Source organism: Nothobranchius furzeri, chromosome 1 (assembly GCF_043380555.1).
Source record: "Nothobranchius furzeri strain GRZ-AD chromosome 1, NfurGRZ-RIMD1, whole genome shotgun sequence".
Taxonomy (NCBI): Eukaryota; Metazoa; Chordata; class Actinopteri; order Cyprinodontiformes; family Nothobranchiidae; genus Nothobranchius; species Nothobranchius furzeri.
In genome coordinates, this window is record NC_091741.1 from 63,266,350 (window position 1) to 63,279,392 (window position 13,043).

A 13,043-nucleotide genomic window follows, 5' to 3' on the forward strand; every position below is an offset into this window, starting at 1 on the left:
TCCGGCTTCCTCCCACAGTCCAAAAACATGACTGTTAGGTTAATTGGTCTGTCTAAATTGTCCTTAGGGGTGGGTGTGTGTGTGTGTGTGTGTGTGTGTGTGTGTGTGTGTGTGTGTGTGTGTGTGTGTGTGTGTGTGTGTGTGTGTGTGTGTGCGTGTGCGTGCGTGTGTGTGTGTGCATGATTGTTTGTCCTGTGTGTCTCTGTGTTGCCCTACGATGGACTGGCTCTCCGTCCAGGGTGTACCCCGCCTGATTGCCCGTTGACCGCTGGAGATAGGCACCAGCCGCCCCCCCGACCCTACGTGGACTAAGCGGGTTCAGAACATGGATGGATGGATGGATGATTGTATGAGAAACAGAACATGAGAAATTGTATGCTTAATATAAACAAAAGGGTTTAAAAATGATTTGGTATTGCAGATAAACAAGTCGTGGGACTGGTACATGGCTTGTCTTTTTTTTTCTTGATTTCCTGTATCAACTTATGTTGTGTCCTCCAAACAAAACACAGCTGTCAGTGTGTGGTCAGAGACAAAGCAGCTCAGAAACGAGCTGCAGACGCTGCATCACTAACCCACACACACTAGCCTTTTGTTTTCTACAGATAGGCAGCAAGGAAGTACCAAAAACATGGAGAAAACACCCCAAACTAAAATCGCGTTGCTGTCAAAACAGATGTTATAATGTCTGGAGAAGCTGGAGGTGACGGGAGCGAAGAGGAAAGTCTAATCTGATTAAACAGACAGATATTTGCATTTTGAGTTTGTGGAGGAGGAAGTGAGTCACAGTAAATTCATAACACCGTCTGCGTAGGTCTCACCAGTCTGCACGTCAATGACCATTTGATGTCCTCCCCTCATCCCTGGCCTGTTGTCGTCACCATCACCTGGAACAAGAGGAGGGAGGGGATAAGGAAGGGGAGTGGAGTGGATGGGGGATGACAGAGAGGAAAGTGAGGGAGTGGAATAACGGGGGGGGGGGGGGGGGGGGGGGTGGCGCACACATAAAGGGTTAGATGTTGTAGCTGCTCTCATGTGACTGAAATGTTTAACGGACGGACTAGGAAAAGATTGTCTCACTGTTCACGTCGTCTCGGCTGATTTCTTGGCTGCTTGTCCCTTTGTTACACTTTGGGATGATCTGACTCCATCGAGGCTTGTACTCCTGCTGGCTGATGTACTGATTAAACAAGCCATCTTGTAAAGGAAAGAAAAAGACTGTTTAAGTAGAAATAATGAAAGGCAGAACAGCATATCTGCGGTTTTCTGAGTAGATCACACCAAAATACATTTTTAAAAGTTTTTATTTACCTCTCACAGCTTTATCTATGAGCTCCTCGCAGGCATCAAAGTCTCCCTGTAAGACCAGTCGATCGTGGAGATGAGTGAGCATCGGGTGCTCCAGAGCTATCCGGGTCTTCTTCTGCAGCGACTCGAAGGCCTCGGTGTAGTTGTGCTGCCTGAAGTGTTTGAGGCAAAGCCGGATGGCTTCCTGTTCTCTGTACTGAAACCACACAAATGAGGCTAATCTGTATAAATCTGTACTTTAAACATGTTCTCTGTCACCAAAAGGTCCCTTTTAGTACTTGGGAGATACCAAATAATACCAAATAGTTTTGAAATTCATAATAAAGTTTTAAATGTCAATCAAGAGGACCTATATCAAAATAAATGATCAATGTGTAGAAGCTACCAATCAATGTTTTGGACATCTTGAGAGTTTTTTTTAAACTAAAACACTAGAAGACAACTGGATTCTGTGAGGTTTTTCTGCATAACTGTATTCAAACTCAAAATAGCAAATTAACTGTAAACAAACCACCATCATGATAAAAATAAATAAAAATCAAGTAAATAAGTTTATATACAGCAGGGTAATGAACAGCTGACCCTGGTTTTTGCTTCCTGTGAAGAGGCCACCTGTTAAAGGCATGTCAAGTAACTTTTTATTAGTTATAAATGATTTTTTTGAGCCAGTAGGTGATAAATGACCCTTCACAGGGCGAATCAAAAGTCTCTCAGCCCTCTCTGCCCCTTGTGAACAGGATCCTTGTGAACAGTATCCCCCGTCTGAATGTGTGAGACTCGAGGGCAGTGGTCGGAAGAGGCAGACGCTGCACTCTTTCTGGCAATCAGACGCCTCAGAAGAAACAAAGAAAACATTTATCTGGTGAAGCTAAGAAAATAAAAAGAACACCCGATCACAATAGAAGTCAAACAAGAGTCAAACACTGGAGTCTTCTGAATAGCAAGAGCTCAGACACGCGATTCCTGTATGTTGTACATCATGAACACAGCTGATCCGTTTGATTTAGTGATAACTGCTCCTGTAGAAACTAATGAAGGCTGAGGAGACATTTCAGCAGTTAGATTAAGGTGTTGAAAACTCAAACGCACAGCAAGGACAAGGGTTTCAGTTTTGTTTTTAACTACAGTGAATTAAAATGAACACTGGGGTACTAAAAGCAAACCAAAACTGCTAAATTTCCCTTTAACCTGAGCCTTTTCACTAGACTGGTAATAAACGCTTTTACCCGTGACCTCAGCCACACCTCTCTTCCCGCCTGGAGAGTTTCAGACGGGAAACAGCTGCAAGAGTTCCAAGCAGCTGGCACCGCAGGAGAATTACAAGATTGCACATGATTTTGCCCGTTCACGCGTGTGTTTACCTCGACTACAGAGGTGTCACAGGTAATGACGTTTTTTTTTTTTTTTACTAGTTATGCAACAGGAAATCTGCACGTCTTTTATTTTGAAAGTAGCCAGATGTTTTACACGGTTTGTGTTTGACTTTCTGTCTGGCCCTATCAGAACTGACACGTACTTGACGAAACGTTCGTAGAGACTGTCCTTTATTCCCTCCTATGACCAAAATTTAGAATGTGTGTACAAACAGTCCGAAGACGAATTTAAGAAACACGCGGTGGCCTCTCGTACGCCCGTTCCCCCGCAATCGTCTGATGATAAATTCCATACATGATAAATTGTGGAGTAACGGGTTATGGAGTCGTTCTGTTTGGAGTTATTTTTATTGGAATTTCGGTCTGAGAACACAGCCTCTTCACAACGGTCATTCAATCTGGTTACCCTGGCAACGCAGAGTGTATGATCGGAGAGCAGAGGAGGTTCTGGAGGGTTCTCGTAGCTGTAAAATAAAATATGAACTGGAGTTGGATTTGTGTGGTTTATCTCTCGCGCCACAAAGACTGCCAAATAACAGCATGGCAGGATTTCCTTTGAGATCAGTGCGCTGAGAGAACGCGTTCCCTCCAGAGTGAACGCTCTGTTAAATCCTCCAAAAACACAGATCAGCCATGATATAATGTCAGATTCCTGTCGGTCACAGGTGTCTTTTATTGGCTTTAGCACCAATTATGCAGTTTTTCCACCGACATAATTACACACTGGATAAATAAAATGTGTGGATGAGGAGCACGCATGGATGACTGAGAACTTCAGAATTACAGTTCCCCTGTTCTACCAATAGATGCTGTTCCTACCCATGGTCAGAGCTGTTCTTATATTTAGGAACATGTTTGTTCCCACCATCGACATTAATATTAGGTTCCCACGCACCAAATACGCACAGATCTGTTCGTAAGTATGGTTGATAAATGAGGGCCCAGGTGTGTCACCAAGTATTCTAACAGTTTTATTGTCATACCTGCTGATTAATCTATCACATGAATGATTTAACGCTCCAGGTCTCACCTTGCTGTACCAGTTAAGGCAGGGCTGCACCACATCAGGGTCTTCAATCCCATGAAGTTCAATGTACCAGATGCTGAAGTTAAAACTTGGACCCCAGGACATCAGAGGCACTGAGACGAGAGGTGATAAAAAGTTTGACAAATGAGTACCTAAGCAAAACACGAGCACTGTAAACAGGGTATCTGCAGGTTTAAGGGGGCCAAATTTAAGACTTTTTAAGACCTTTTTTGAGGCCCCTTTGACCAAATTTAAGCCATTTTTTTAAAATGTCATTTAAGCTATAATTTCCAGCTATTGCCTGGAACCGGTTCTAACCACGTCGCGAACGTGGGATTAGCCATCCAGTTACCATTAAACTTGCACTTCCCCATGATGCAAGCTCCCACTAGCTTAACCAGCTAATGTGCTCATCTAAAAATAGCCCCCTTTCACAACCAACTGAATGTGTACGGTTCCACTTATGCAAATATGACACACATAAAATGCTGAACACTAACTAGAAATTCACGAAAATTTTATAGAAATAAAATAATCTTGTTTATTGGGTCTTTGGTAATTTAAGACCTTTGGAAACTGTATTTAAGGATTATTTGTAATTTTTAAGGATTTTTAAGGCCTTAAATGTGGAAAAGCTAATTTAAGACTTTTTAAGACTTTTAAGGACCCGCGGATACCCTATGTAAACTTATTACAGCACACACAGCCCTTACCTATTTTTACAAATCTGCAGGGGAACATCTGCTCGTCAATCTTGTGCTTTAATGTGAATGTCTCTTTGTTGTAGTCATTCTTAAGGCCACTGTCAAACAAGAGTAAAGATCATCAATATGAAGCAGCAACATCAACCCTGTGCCATTATGGATTGTTGCACTGAATTAGTCATTATCACACCATCCCTGTGGGGAGCGTTGAGCTGCAGCAGTGGCTGGGCTCGGGAACTATTTGGTGGTTTAACCCCCCAATCCAACCTCTTACAGCTGAGTGTATCCAGTCCCCCACCACCACCACCTTTTTTTTTTTTAAAGAGTCTTCGGTATGGCGCGAGCGGGATCTGAACCCTGATCTCCCAGTTCCAGGGCAGACTTTACAATAATCCTCAGAAACCCAAACAAAGACTGCTCTGCTGTAATCACACACCAACGGATCACATATGTAAGAACACCTTACCTGGATAAAAGCTCTGTCATGTTCTCTTCACTCATCCCACCAAACACTTTGAACTTCTTCAGGTTGCAGACATGAGTCTTTTCATATTTCCCAAAGGTGATGCTCTGAACGATTGCTGGCCTTTCCAGTTTCAGGATTAAAAACTGTTGAAAAAGACACATGATGGTGATGGCCCTCAACAGAGGACTTTGTTTACTGAGTGTTACATCTCATGTCTCTGCAGAGTATCTGCTCTATTAAACTGCTGCATATTGCTGCTAGCTTAATGACGCTCGAACCCTGGGAATTTCCCTACAAACTATGACATCCTGCATAAGAGCTGCTTTCATGGATGCTGCCTGTATTGACTTTGGGTGAACTTCTTTTTCATTGCATAAAGCTGACTTTTGGTCAAGGTGACATGATGTTCAGATACCAAAACCCCCAACACACCCTCCTGCAGTCAAAGGGAAACTGAACAGTGTGGTGTAAAAGAGATAAAAAGACTTCAAGAATCATCAACAGTTCAATACATTGGTTTAAATGTATTTATTCTACTACAACTTCAGCTAAACTCTGTTGTGCAGTTAAGGAACATCTAGGTTTAAACTGAAGTTGTAGTAGAATAAATACATTTAAACCAAAGTAATAAAGTTGATTGTTCCTTTACCGCACAACAAACACAACCTCGTTAACTTAGAAACTAGAAGACAGTATGACTGATTCTAAGTTATGTGGTATTATGTGAAAGCTATCAGCCGTAAAAGGTCTTGAAGTGCTGTACATGACACCACCTAGCTGAGTGGTTAACCATTGTTTTGCAAACTTTCATTTCCTCTTGCAGTACGAGGCAAACTCAAAGATTTTACTTCAAACTCACAGACACTGCAGTAGGTCAATGGGTTCAATGAACAGAAACCATTATTTAAATAGTAGGCAGTAACCAAAACAACAGTAAACATGAAGTACAGTTAGTAACTGATCATCCTCGGGTACTTCTTACTAAACACAACAATCTCAAAGCCCAATAAAGGTTCTGTTAAAGAACAGCTGCTTTACTCCACAACAGTCAATAGGAAACTTTACTTTTAATCAGATTAAATTAAATATATATATTTTAGAGATTAATTTTTGTCACTATTAACTCATTATACAACAGCAGTGCTGTTGCAAAACTCACTGTTGGTGATTCAGTAGCTTTGGCAGGAGTCCGTATACTAAAATTTTAAGGTGTTGAACACTCATCTAACCAATATATTTGCAGTGGTCTCTAGTGGGAATGAATGCCTTGTAAGCCATACTCAAGGGAAGAAAATCGCAGCTGCGCCTGAGTCAGGATGTAGAAGTCAGCTGGAGGAGAAAATAGCTTCAGACTAGGGTTGTCACGGTGTGAAAATTTAACCTCACGGTTATTGTGGCTAAAATTGCCACGGTTTTCGGTATTATCGCGGTATTTTTTTTTAAACGTGTTACATTTTCACACAATTAAATAAACCCTGTATGTCAGGAAATATTGTCCTCAGTTTGTGTCTAAATTTTGCCTAAAATGTGTTATTTTGTAATTATGTTGTTTATTTGTTTACATTTTTCCCCTTTAGTCTTTAAAATACCAATATTTGCCCATAACTTCTTATTTTATGTCTGTTTCATGTCATCATTTTAAAAATATTAGATCAGATGATACTCAGTACTCAAGTAGCCTTCTAATCAGATACTTTTTTACCCTTACTTGAGTAATAAACCCTATATCAGGAAAATATTGTCCTCGGTTTGTGTCCTTCCAGTGAGCTTTGCAGATGTGGGAAAATGTCATCAGGCAGTAATCATTGTTAAATTCATAATTATTCTCGGAGAGAGACCAACTCTTATCTGCCCCTGGGAGCCCCGTAATGCATAGCGTCATTTCAACATGGGGGTGTCCGCGACACGGTTTATATGCAGGTAGCGGCGCTGCGACTGCTTTATATAGCGACTCGTTGCTTTCTCCCTCAACCCAAATCCTCGGATCACGCATTTTAGCTAAAACACTAACGTTAGCTTGCCTTGCGTTGACTGTAGAGTTGTGGGTGATGGTCACGCAGATGTGACATGAGATTTGAAGCGTTGCTGCCTTTCACAGTCACTTTTTCTGCACGTGCTGCAAACAGGATAGCCGTCTTCTATAAACTGTCCCTCGGCATTCTTCAAATATCCAAAAGATGCCTGTACTTCCCACTCTGTCTTCTTTGAGGGATAAAAAATGTCCTCCTGAGCGCTGCTGTCTCCACTTTTGGCCATTATTTCAGCTTTAGCTTCAAGAAAGTTTTGGTTGTAAACAACAAAGTGCGCATGTGCCGCCGGCAACTTCAGCAGATGATACGGTGGCTGGTAAGGGTCACCGCGCCTACACCGCAGCCACGGTAATCCACCAAGATAATAGTTTTTTTTAAAACAAGACAGTTATTATTATTGTCAACTTTTTTACCGGGGTTTACCGCTACACCGGTTACCGTGACAACAGGATTTGGAGTCTCAGAATGCTGCTGCTAGAGTCTTAACAAGAACTAAGAGAACAGAGCACATCACTCCTGTTCTTAGATCCCTACACTAGTTACCAGTAAACTACAGAATAGATTTCAAAGTGTTCCTACTAGTTTATAAATCACTGTCCGATCTCATTCCTGTATATACACCCAATAGGGCTCTGAGATCCTTGGGAAACAATCAGCTGGTAGAACCACAGGTCAGAACCAAACATGGTGGAGATGCTTTTAGCTACTATGCTGCTCACATATGGAATCAACTTCCCCATGACCTCAGATCTGCCCCAACTCTAGTGTCGTTTAAAACAAAACTAAAAACCCTAATGTCATCAGCCTTTAAATTAATTGTTTCTTATCGTGCGTCATCTCCACCGTAATCTGCACTGTAACTTGGTCTTCTCCTTTAGCTCTAAACTGTAATAGTATTTATGTGTATATTAATTTGTGTTTTTATGTTGTTTTCATAACATGTCCTGATAATTGTACAGCACATTGAATTGCCTCTGTGTTTGAAATGTGCTCTATAAATAAAGCTGCCTTGCCTTATATTCGAACATCTGATTGGCTAGCAGCAACATGACTACCACTGACTCAGTTTGCTCTGCAACTTGGATGTTTTATCTGGAGCTTAGAGTTAGTTGCTAATGCTAATGGTTAGCTTCTACTAGCAAAGATGTCCTCTGCTGTTTCCTGGACGCTAAACCAACAACAGCCCTCGTTGTTGTGAGTCAAGATGGGTGAGTAAATGAATGTTAAGTAACAGTGTGACGTAGATCTGTCAGGATTTTCTAATCAGAAGCTAACGTAGGAGATAGGTGCAGGAGACTGTTTTCATGTTCAGCCTGCATGAAAAACTCAAGAGTGACTGATAATAATCACAAATAATCATAAAAAATGTTTTCAGTGTTCCATACCTTTAAACTTGTTACCACCAAGAAAATACTCAATTTTACCAATTTCATGTGTTCGTTGCAATCAAGCAGTAATATATCTCCTTTTAGAAATCCCTAAAAATCACAGCTCTGTTTATTATCACAACTCTTAGTTGTCTCTTATTATCACAACTCTTAGACTTCTTATGCATCATTAATAATATTACTAATAATAATGTTATATTATATAATAATAATGTTATATTACAAAAAATGACATTGTGCTGTTTACAAAGAAAGAGGTTACATTTTTATGAATTTCTTCATTTCAACATAAAGTTGCAGTTTATTATTCCTGGTAGATTAAAGTATATTTTTATAACCATAACATCTACTTAGTTAATGAGGAATAAACATTATTTATTCCTCTGTAACTTTAAGTTTACTAGTTAACACAATGGTCACTTTAATGAGCATCACATCTGTTTATTGGGAGTGAGAATTTCACTAGAACTCTGTTATAAACAACTAAATATATCCCATAAAAGAAGAGAGTGATAGTCTCTGTTCACTTCCTGCTTTAATTTACATTATTTTTCAAAGCAAAAGGAACATTTTCAGCATATCTAAAAAAATAGACCACATTGTCTTTTTCATAAACACAGGTGAGAATGGTTTTGGAGACCAAACCAAACATAAAATCTAAGAATTGGCTTTGGACATTCCAGACCATTCACTGAAATTTTACAGACCAAGAAATGTAAATTAGAAACTGAGTCAAATAATTGAGAAATTTATAATACATTTTTTTTATCACGCTATAGAATTTCCTCATTTTATCCCCCTTATCTGTGGTCAAAAATGACCTATAATGACCAAACTAGTCATACAGTATTCATTCACACAGTGAAGTCAAGCAAACTGACCTGAGGAGGGTAGTTACTCTCAGAAGACCATCTGGAAGACTGATCATTAGGTTTATCCACCAAGATATTCCTAAATAAATAAAACAGAAGTGCACAATGTGAATAAACAGGTTGATTTTGCTGCTTCATTCAATAAGTCCTCATTTAAAGGCAAACATTTCAGCTTCCACATCTCAGTCTGCTGCTCGTCACTACAAATCAGAGATCTGAAATAAGTCAGGAGTCCAGAAAACAAAGCCAGATGTTTACACATTGAAAGGGAGTCAAACATAAAATACATCACTTTCAATAATTTACATGGTCTCAGAAATTTCTATTGTGCTGTAACTATCAAAAGGTTTCTTTTGGCGAGATTAAAGTGGAAACTGCAGTCATACAGCTAAAAGTGAATAAAATGATAAAGGTGGAGAAAGCTGGAGGACTGCAGGGTGTAGCGGGCTACAAGGGGGGCTTTTGAAATCATGAATGGATATTCTACACATGGCAAATTCCTGTTAGACTGCTGTTACAGCTTTATTGTGATGAACACTTTTTAAAGTATTAGCAAAATAATTAGTGTTGTTGAATTCTATTCGTTTATTAAATTATGAATCTCTGGCAAAAATTAGCTGGATGTAATGGATGTAGTCAATCTCCAGTGAAATTTCGAATATCTGCTGTTTTATTGTGGTGCAGCTTTCTGAGCAGCATCTGGGTTGAGATTTTTTAAACTTCGTTCTCATGTTTAATACATTTTGACAGGTTTTCGCACCATTTTGTTGTTTTTGGCTGACAATTTGGCTGTTTGATAAATGTTAATGATGACAAGAACATTTTAAAACGGCGAATTTGGATTCCTAATATTTTAATCAGGCATCAACCCAGGCACCTACTCACTGAGACATCTGATGATTTTATCGCCAGTTGATCTGATACACCAGCGGTGAACAGGCTCATTAGCATAGATGCTACAGTCTAGCTATCGTACTAGCATCTAGAGTTATCCATAAAACCTCCGGTTGTGTTCAAATTGAGGTTTTAATTTTATATGCTACAGCAACCGGAAAGCAGACTGTTATTTTAAACAATCAAACACAAACATGCAATGGATTAAAAACAGATAACTTTTAAATAATCTAACTTTGCCCTGCTTTGTTTACGTTACGAGTCCACCACATCACACGACTTTAGCTCATTAAAGAACAAATACAGATCCACAAGAAATAGTTAAGACGTTGTCCTGTTAGTTAAATAATCTTTCAGTAGCTACTGTATCACAGTTGCAATCGATTAGTCGCATTTCCGAACCAAATCATGTCCCTGGCGTTGCGTTAGCTGGCTCGCATCGAGGATCGGTTAGGCCAGTCTAGCCGGCTGGACAACACATCGATGTACGAAGGCGATAGAAGGTCACCTGTAGCCGCCGACGGTAATGCAAACATTAGGGGGACTAACGTGCACGGTACTCACTCGGGTAAATATGTGGAGGAGTATGAACTCCATTTAAAAACGCTGAAAGTGAGGATTCTACTCTCAGGAGCGACGGCCATCTTGTTGGAAAACAGCAGGTAGTGTGAAGCTAGCTGCAAAGCCGAGAGCTGAACTCTCTTAAAGAGACAGTACACCTGTTTCACTCTGCATGGAGTCATCATGCATCCTTCACCAGCAGCTTATAACACAGCCAAGGGGCCAGATTTTCTGTGCATACACTCTTACATCTAAATAATGCGGCTTCAGGCTAAACATTAAAGGTGCACAGTTTAGAGATTGAAGAAGGTAAGAAAAAAACATAATACATTTTCAGGATAGTCAGTAAGCCTTTTATTTGTTTGTCAATGTTTATGATTAGAACATTTCACAAATCCATGTTATTGTTATTTACCAAGCTGTAGACTGTATGGTTTCCCGTCTAAAACAACTCTTTTGTTTCTAAAAGCACTATTCAGGGGGATCTCAGTGTTTTATTACATGTTGAGTCAGTTTTACAAATGTCAGAGTGTGTGAATCATCCAGCGATTAAATGAACAAACCTTTATTCCTGTCATCCCAGATGTGATGTTGTTTAGGCATTTATTTAATGCCTCCTGCATGTAAATTGTGTTTTTTTTTTGTTATATTATCCATTCAATTCAATTTTATTTATATAGCGCCAAATCATGACAAGTCATCTCAAGGCACTTCACATAGTAAACATTCCAATCCATTCTTTCCCTTTTATTGATGCAGCTAATTTATTATAAATAGGATTTATATGGCCTGTGTCAAGTGACTTGGCAGTTTCCATCCTGCCCTGATAATCTTACTTTGTTTTGATGAAGAAAACATAACATAGTCTACAGCCATGCAAGCATGACTGATGAACTACAGAGCTGAGCTGATCACACACTGGAGCATTTTCAGCAGCTTTGCACTCGAATGCTAGGCGATGGGTAACCTGGTGATTAATTGTTAGATTTCTTTTCATTCCTTTGATCGTCCCTGATCTTTTCCTTATTTAAAAAAAAGGCTGTACAAAGTTTGATGAGAACATGCCGTTTCATTGATTCATATTGTGTCTCCCTTCCTCTCTGGTCCTTCAGTCATTGCCGTTTTCTCTCTGTGCATATCAGCCTCTATCATTTAAATCAGATGTGGAAACCAGAACAGAGAGGCTCCATCTGGATGCAGATTATCTTCCGTACAGATCTGGATTACATGTAAAATGTCATAGTCTCCATTTACCAGTCCTAAAATTTGTTTAGAGATGCTGATGCTGCACACATTGGTACTGGGATGACAATAAATGTTGCATATATTACAACATCATGCACTGCTTTCAAAGACACGTAAATTCTGGATTTTTCTTTTTTGATGTCCAAGGTTGGGTTGGGTTGCTGGGGTAACCGGTCCAGGAAGAAACCGCTCCTCAGAGACACTCTGCAGCTCCTGGCGAAATTCAAGGCATTCTTAGATCAGAGATTATTATTTTAGTTAATAGTTTCTTTGTTTGTCCTTGAAATGAACCTCTCTGTTTCAAGGAAGACCTGATTGCACATCATTCAAACATTTAATGCTAAAAAACCTAACCTTGCACCAAACACGAAACTAAATTAAGTAGTTTACAGTTTTTCTCCATTGGTTTGGCTCATTTTTTAAAACAGAAATGACATTCTCAAAATAACACGGACAAATCTCCAAACCTCTTGGCAAATGTTCACAACAGAATGGCATTTCTCATTCGTTTTATCAAATGGCAAATGTCTTAGTACATGTCTCAATTGTCTCAGTGCATCTTTGCAAATGATTAAGTACATGTAGCCTACAGTTACACAGTTATCCCACATTTAGCACATTTTCCAAATGAATAGATCTTCTAGATCTAAACTGGTTAGTTGATTCTCAGTCTAATTATCATTCTCTCCAAAACATGTCAGCATGATTTCATTGTATAAGTACTCGCATGCACAACTGTCTGTTCAATTGTCAGAATTGGTCAAGAACATAATACCATGAATACCATATATGAATTTCTTTGAATATTTGATACATTGATGACAGTCATTGACGGTGGCACAGGAGTTAAGTGCTCGCCCCGTAATTGGAAGGTTGCAGGTTCGAGCCCCGCTCAGTCTGTCGCTGTTGTTGTGTCATTGGGCAAGACACTTAACCCACGTTGCCTGCTGGTGGTGGTCGGAGGGACCGGTGGCGCCAGTGCTCGGCAGCCTCGCCTCTGTCAGTGCGCCCCAGGGCAGCTGTGGCTACATTGTAGCTCATCCCGACCAGTGTGTGAATGTGTGTGTGAATGGGTGAATGACTGATTGTGTTGTAAAGCGCCTTGAGGGGTCCCAGGACTCTAGAAGGCGCTATATCAAATACAGGCCATTTACCATTTACCATTTACGGTCAGG

General features: G+C 40.0%; 1 protein-coding gene across 1 annotated transcript in view; it reads right to left on the reverse strand.

Annotated features, from left to right (window-relative positions):
* mkln1 (muskelin 1, intracellular mediator containing kelch motifs) overlaps positions 1–10,768 on the reverse strand; it is a 49,501-nt gene extending 38,733 nt beyond the window's left edge. The window contains exons 1-8 of the mRNA XM_070549701.1: positions 10,627–10,768; positions 9,178–9,247; positions 4,879–5,021; positions 4,422–4,510; positions 3,712–3,821; positions 1,312–1,504; positions 1,081–1,197; positions 822–887 (exon numbers count right to left, since the gene is read on the reverse strand). Coding sequence (XP_070405802.1) covers positions 822–887; positions 1,081–1,197; positions 1,312–1,504; positions 3,712–3,821; positions 4,422–4,510; positions 4,879–5,021; positions 9,178–9,247; positions 10,627–10,706 — 868 coding nt within the window. The 5' untranslated portion in view covers positions 10,707–10,768. The remainder of the gene's footprint in view (positions 1–821; positions 888–1,080; positions 1,198–1,311; positions 1,505–3,711; positions 3,822–4,421; positions 4,511–4,878; positions 5,022–9,177; positions 9,248–10,626) is intronic.
* Positions 10,769–13,043: the final 2,275 nt, after the last annotated feature.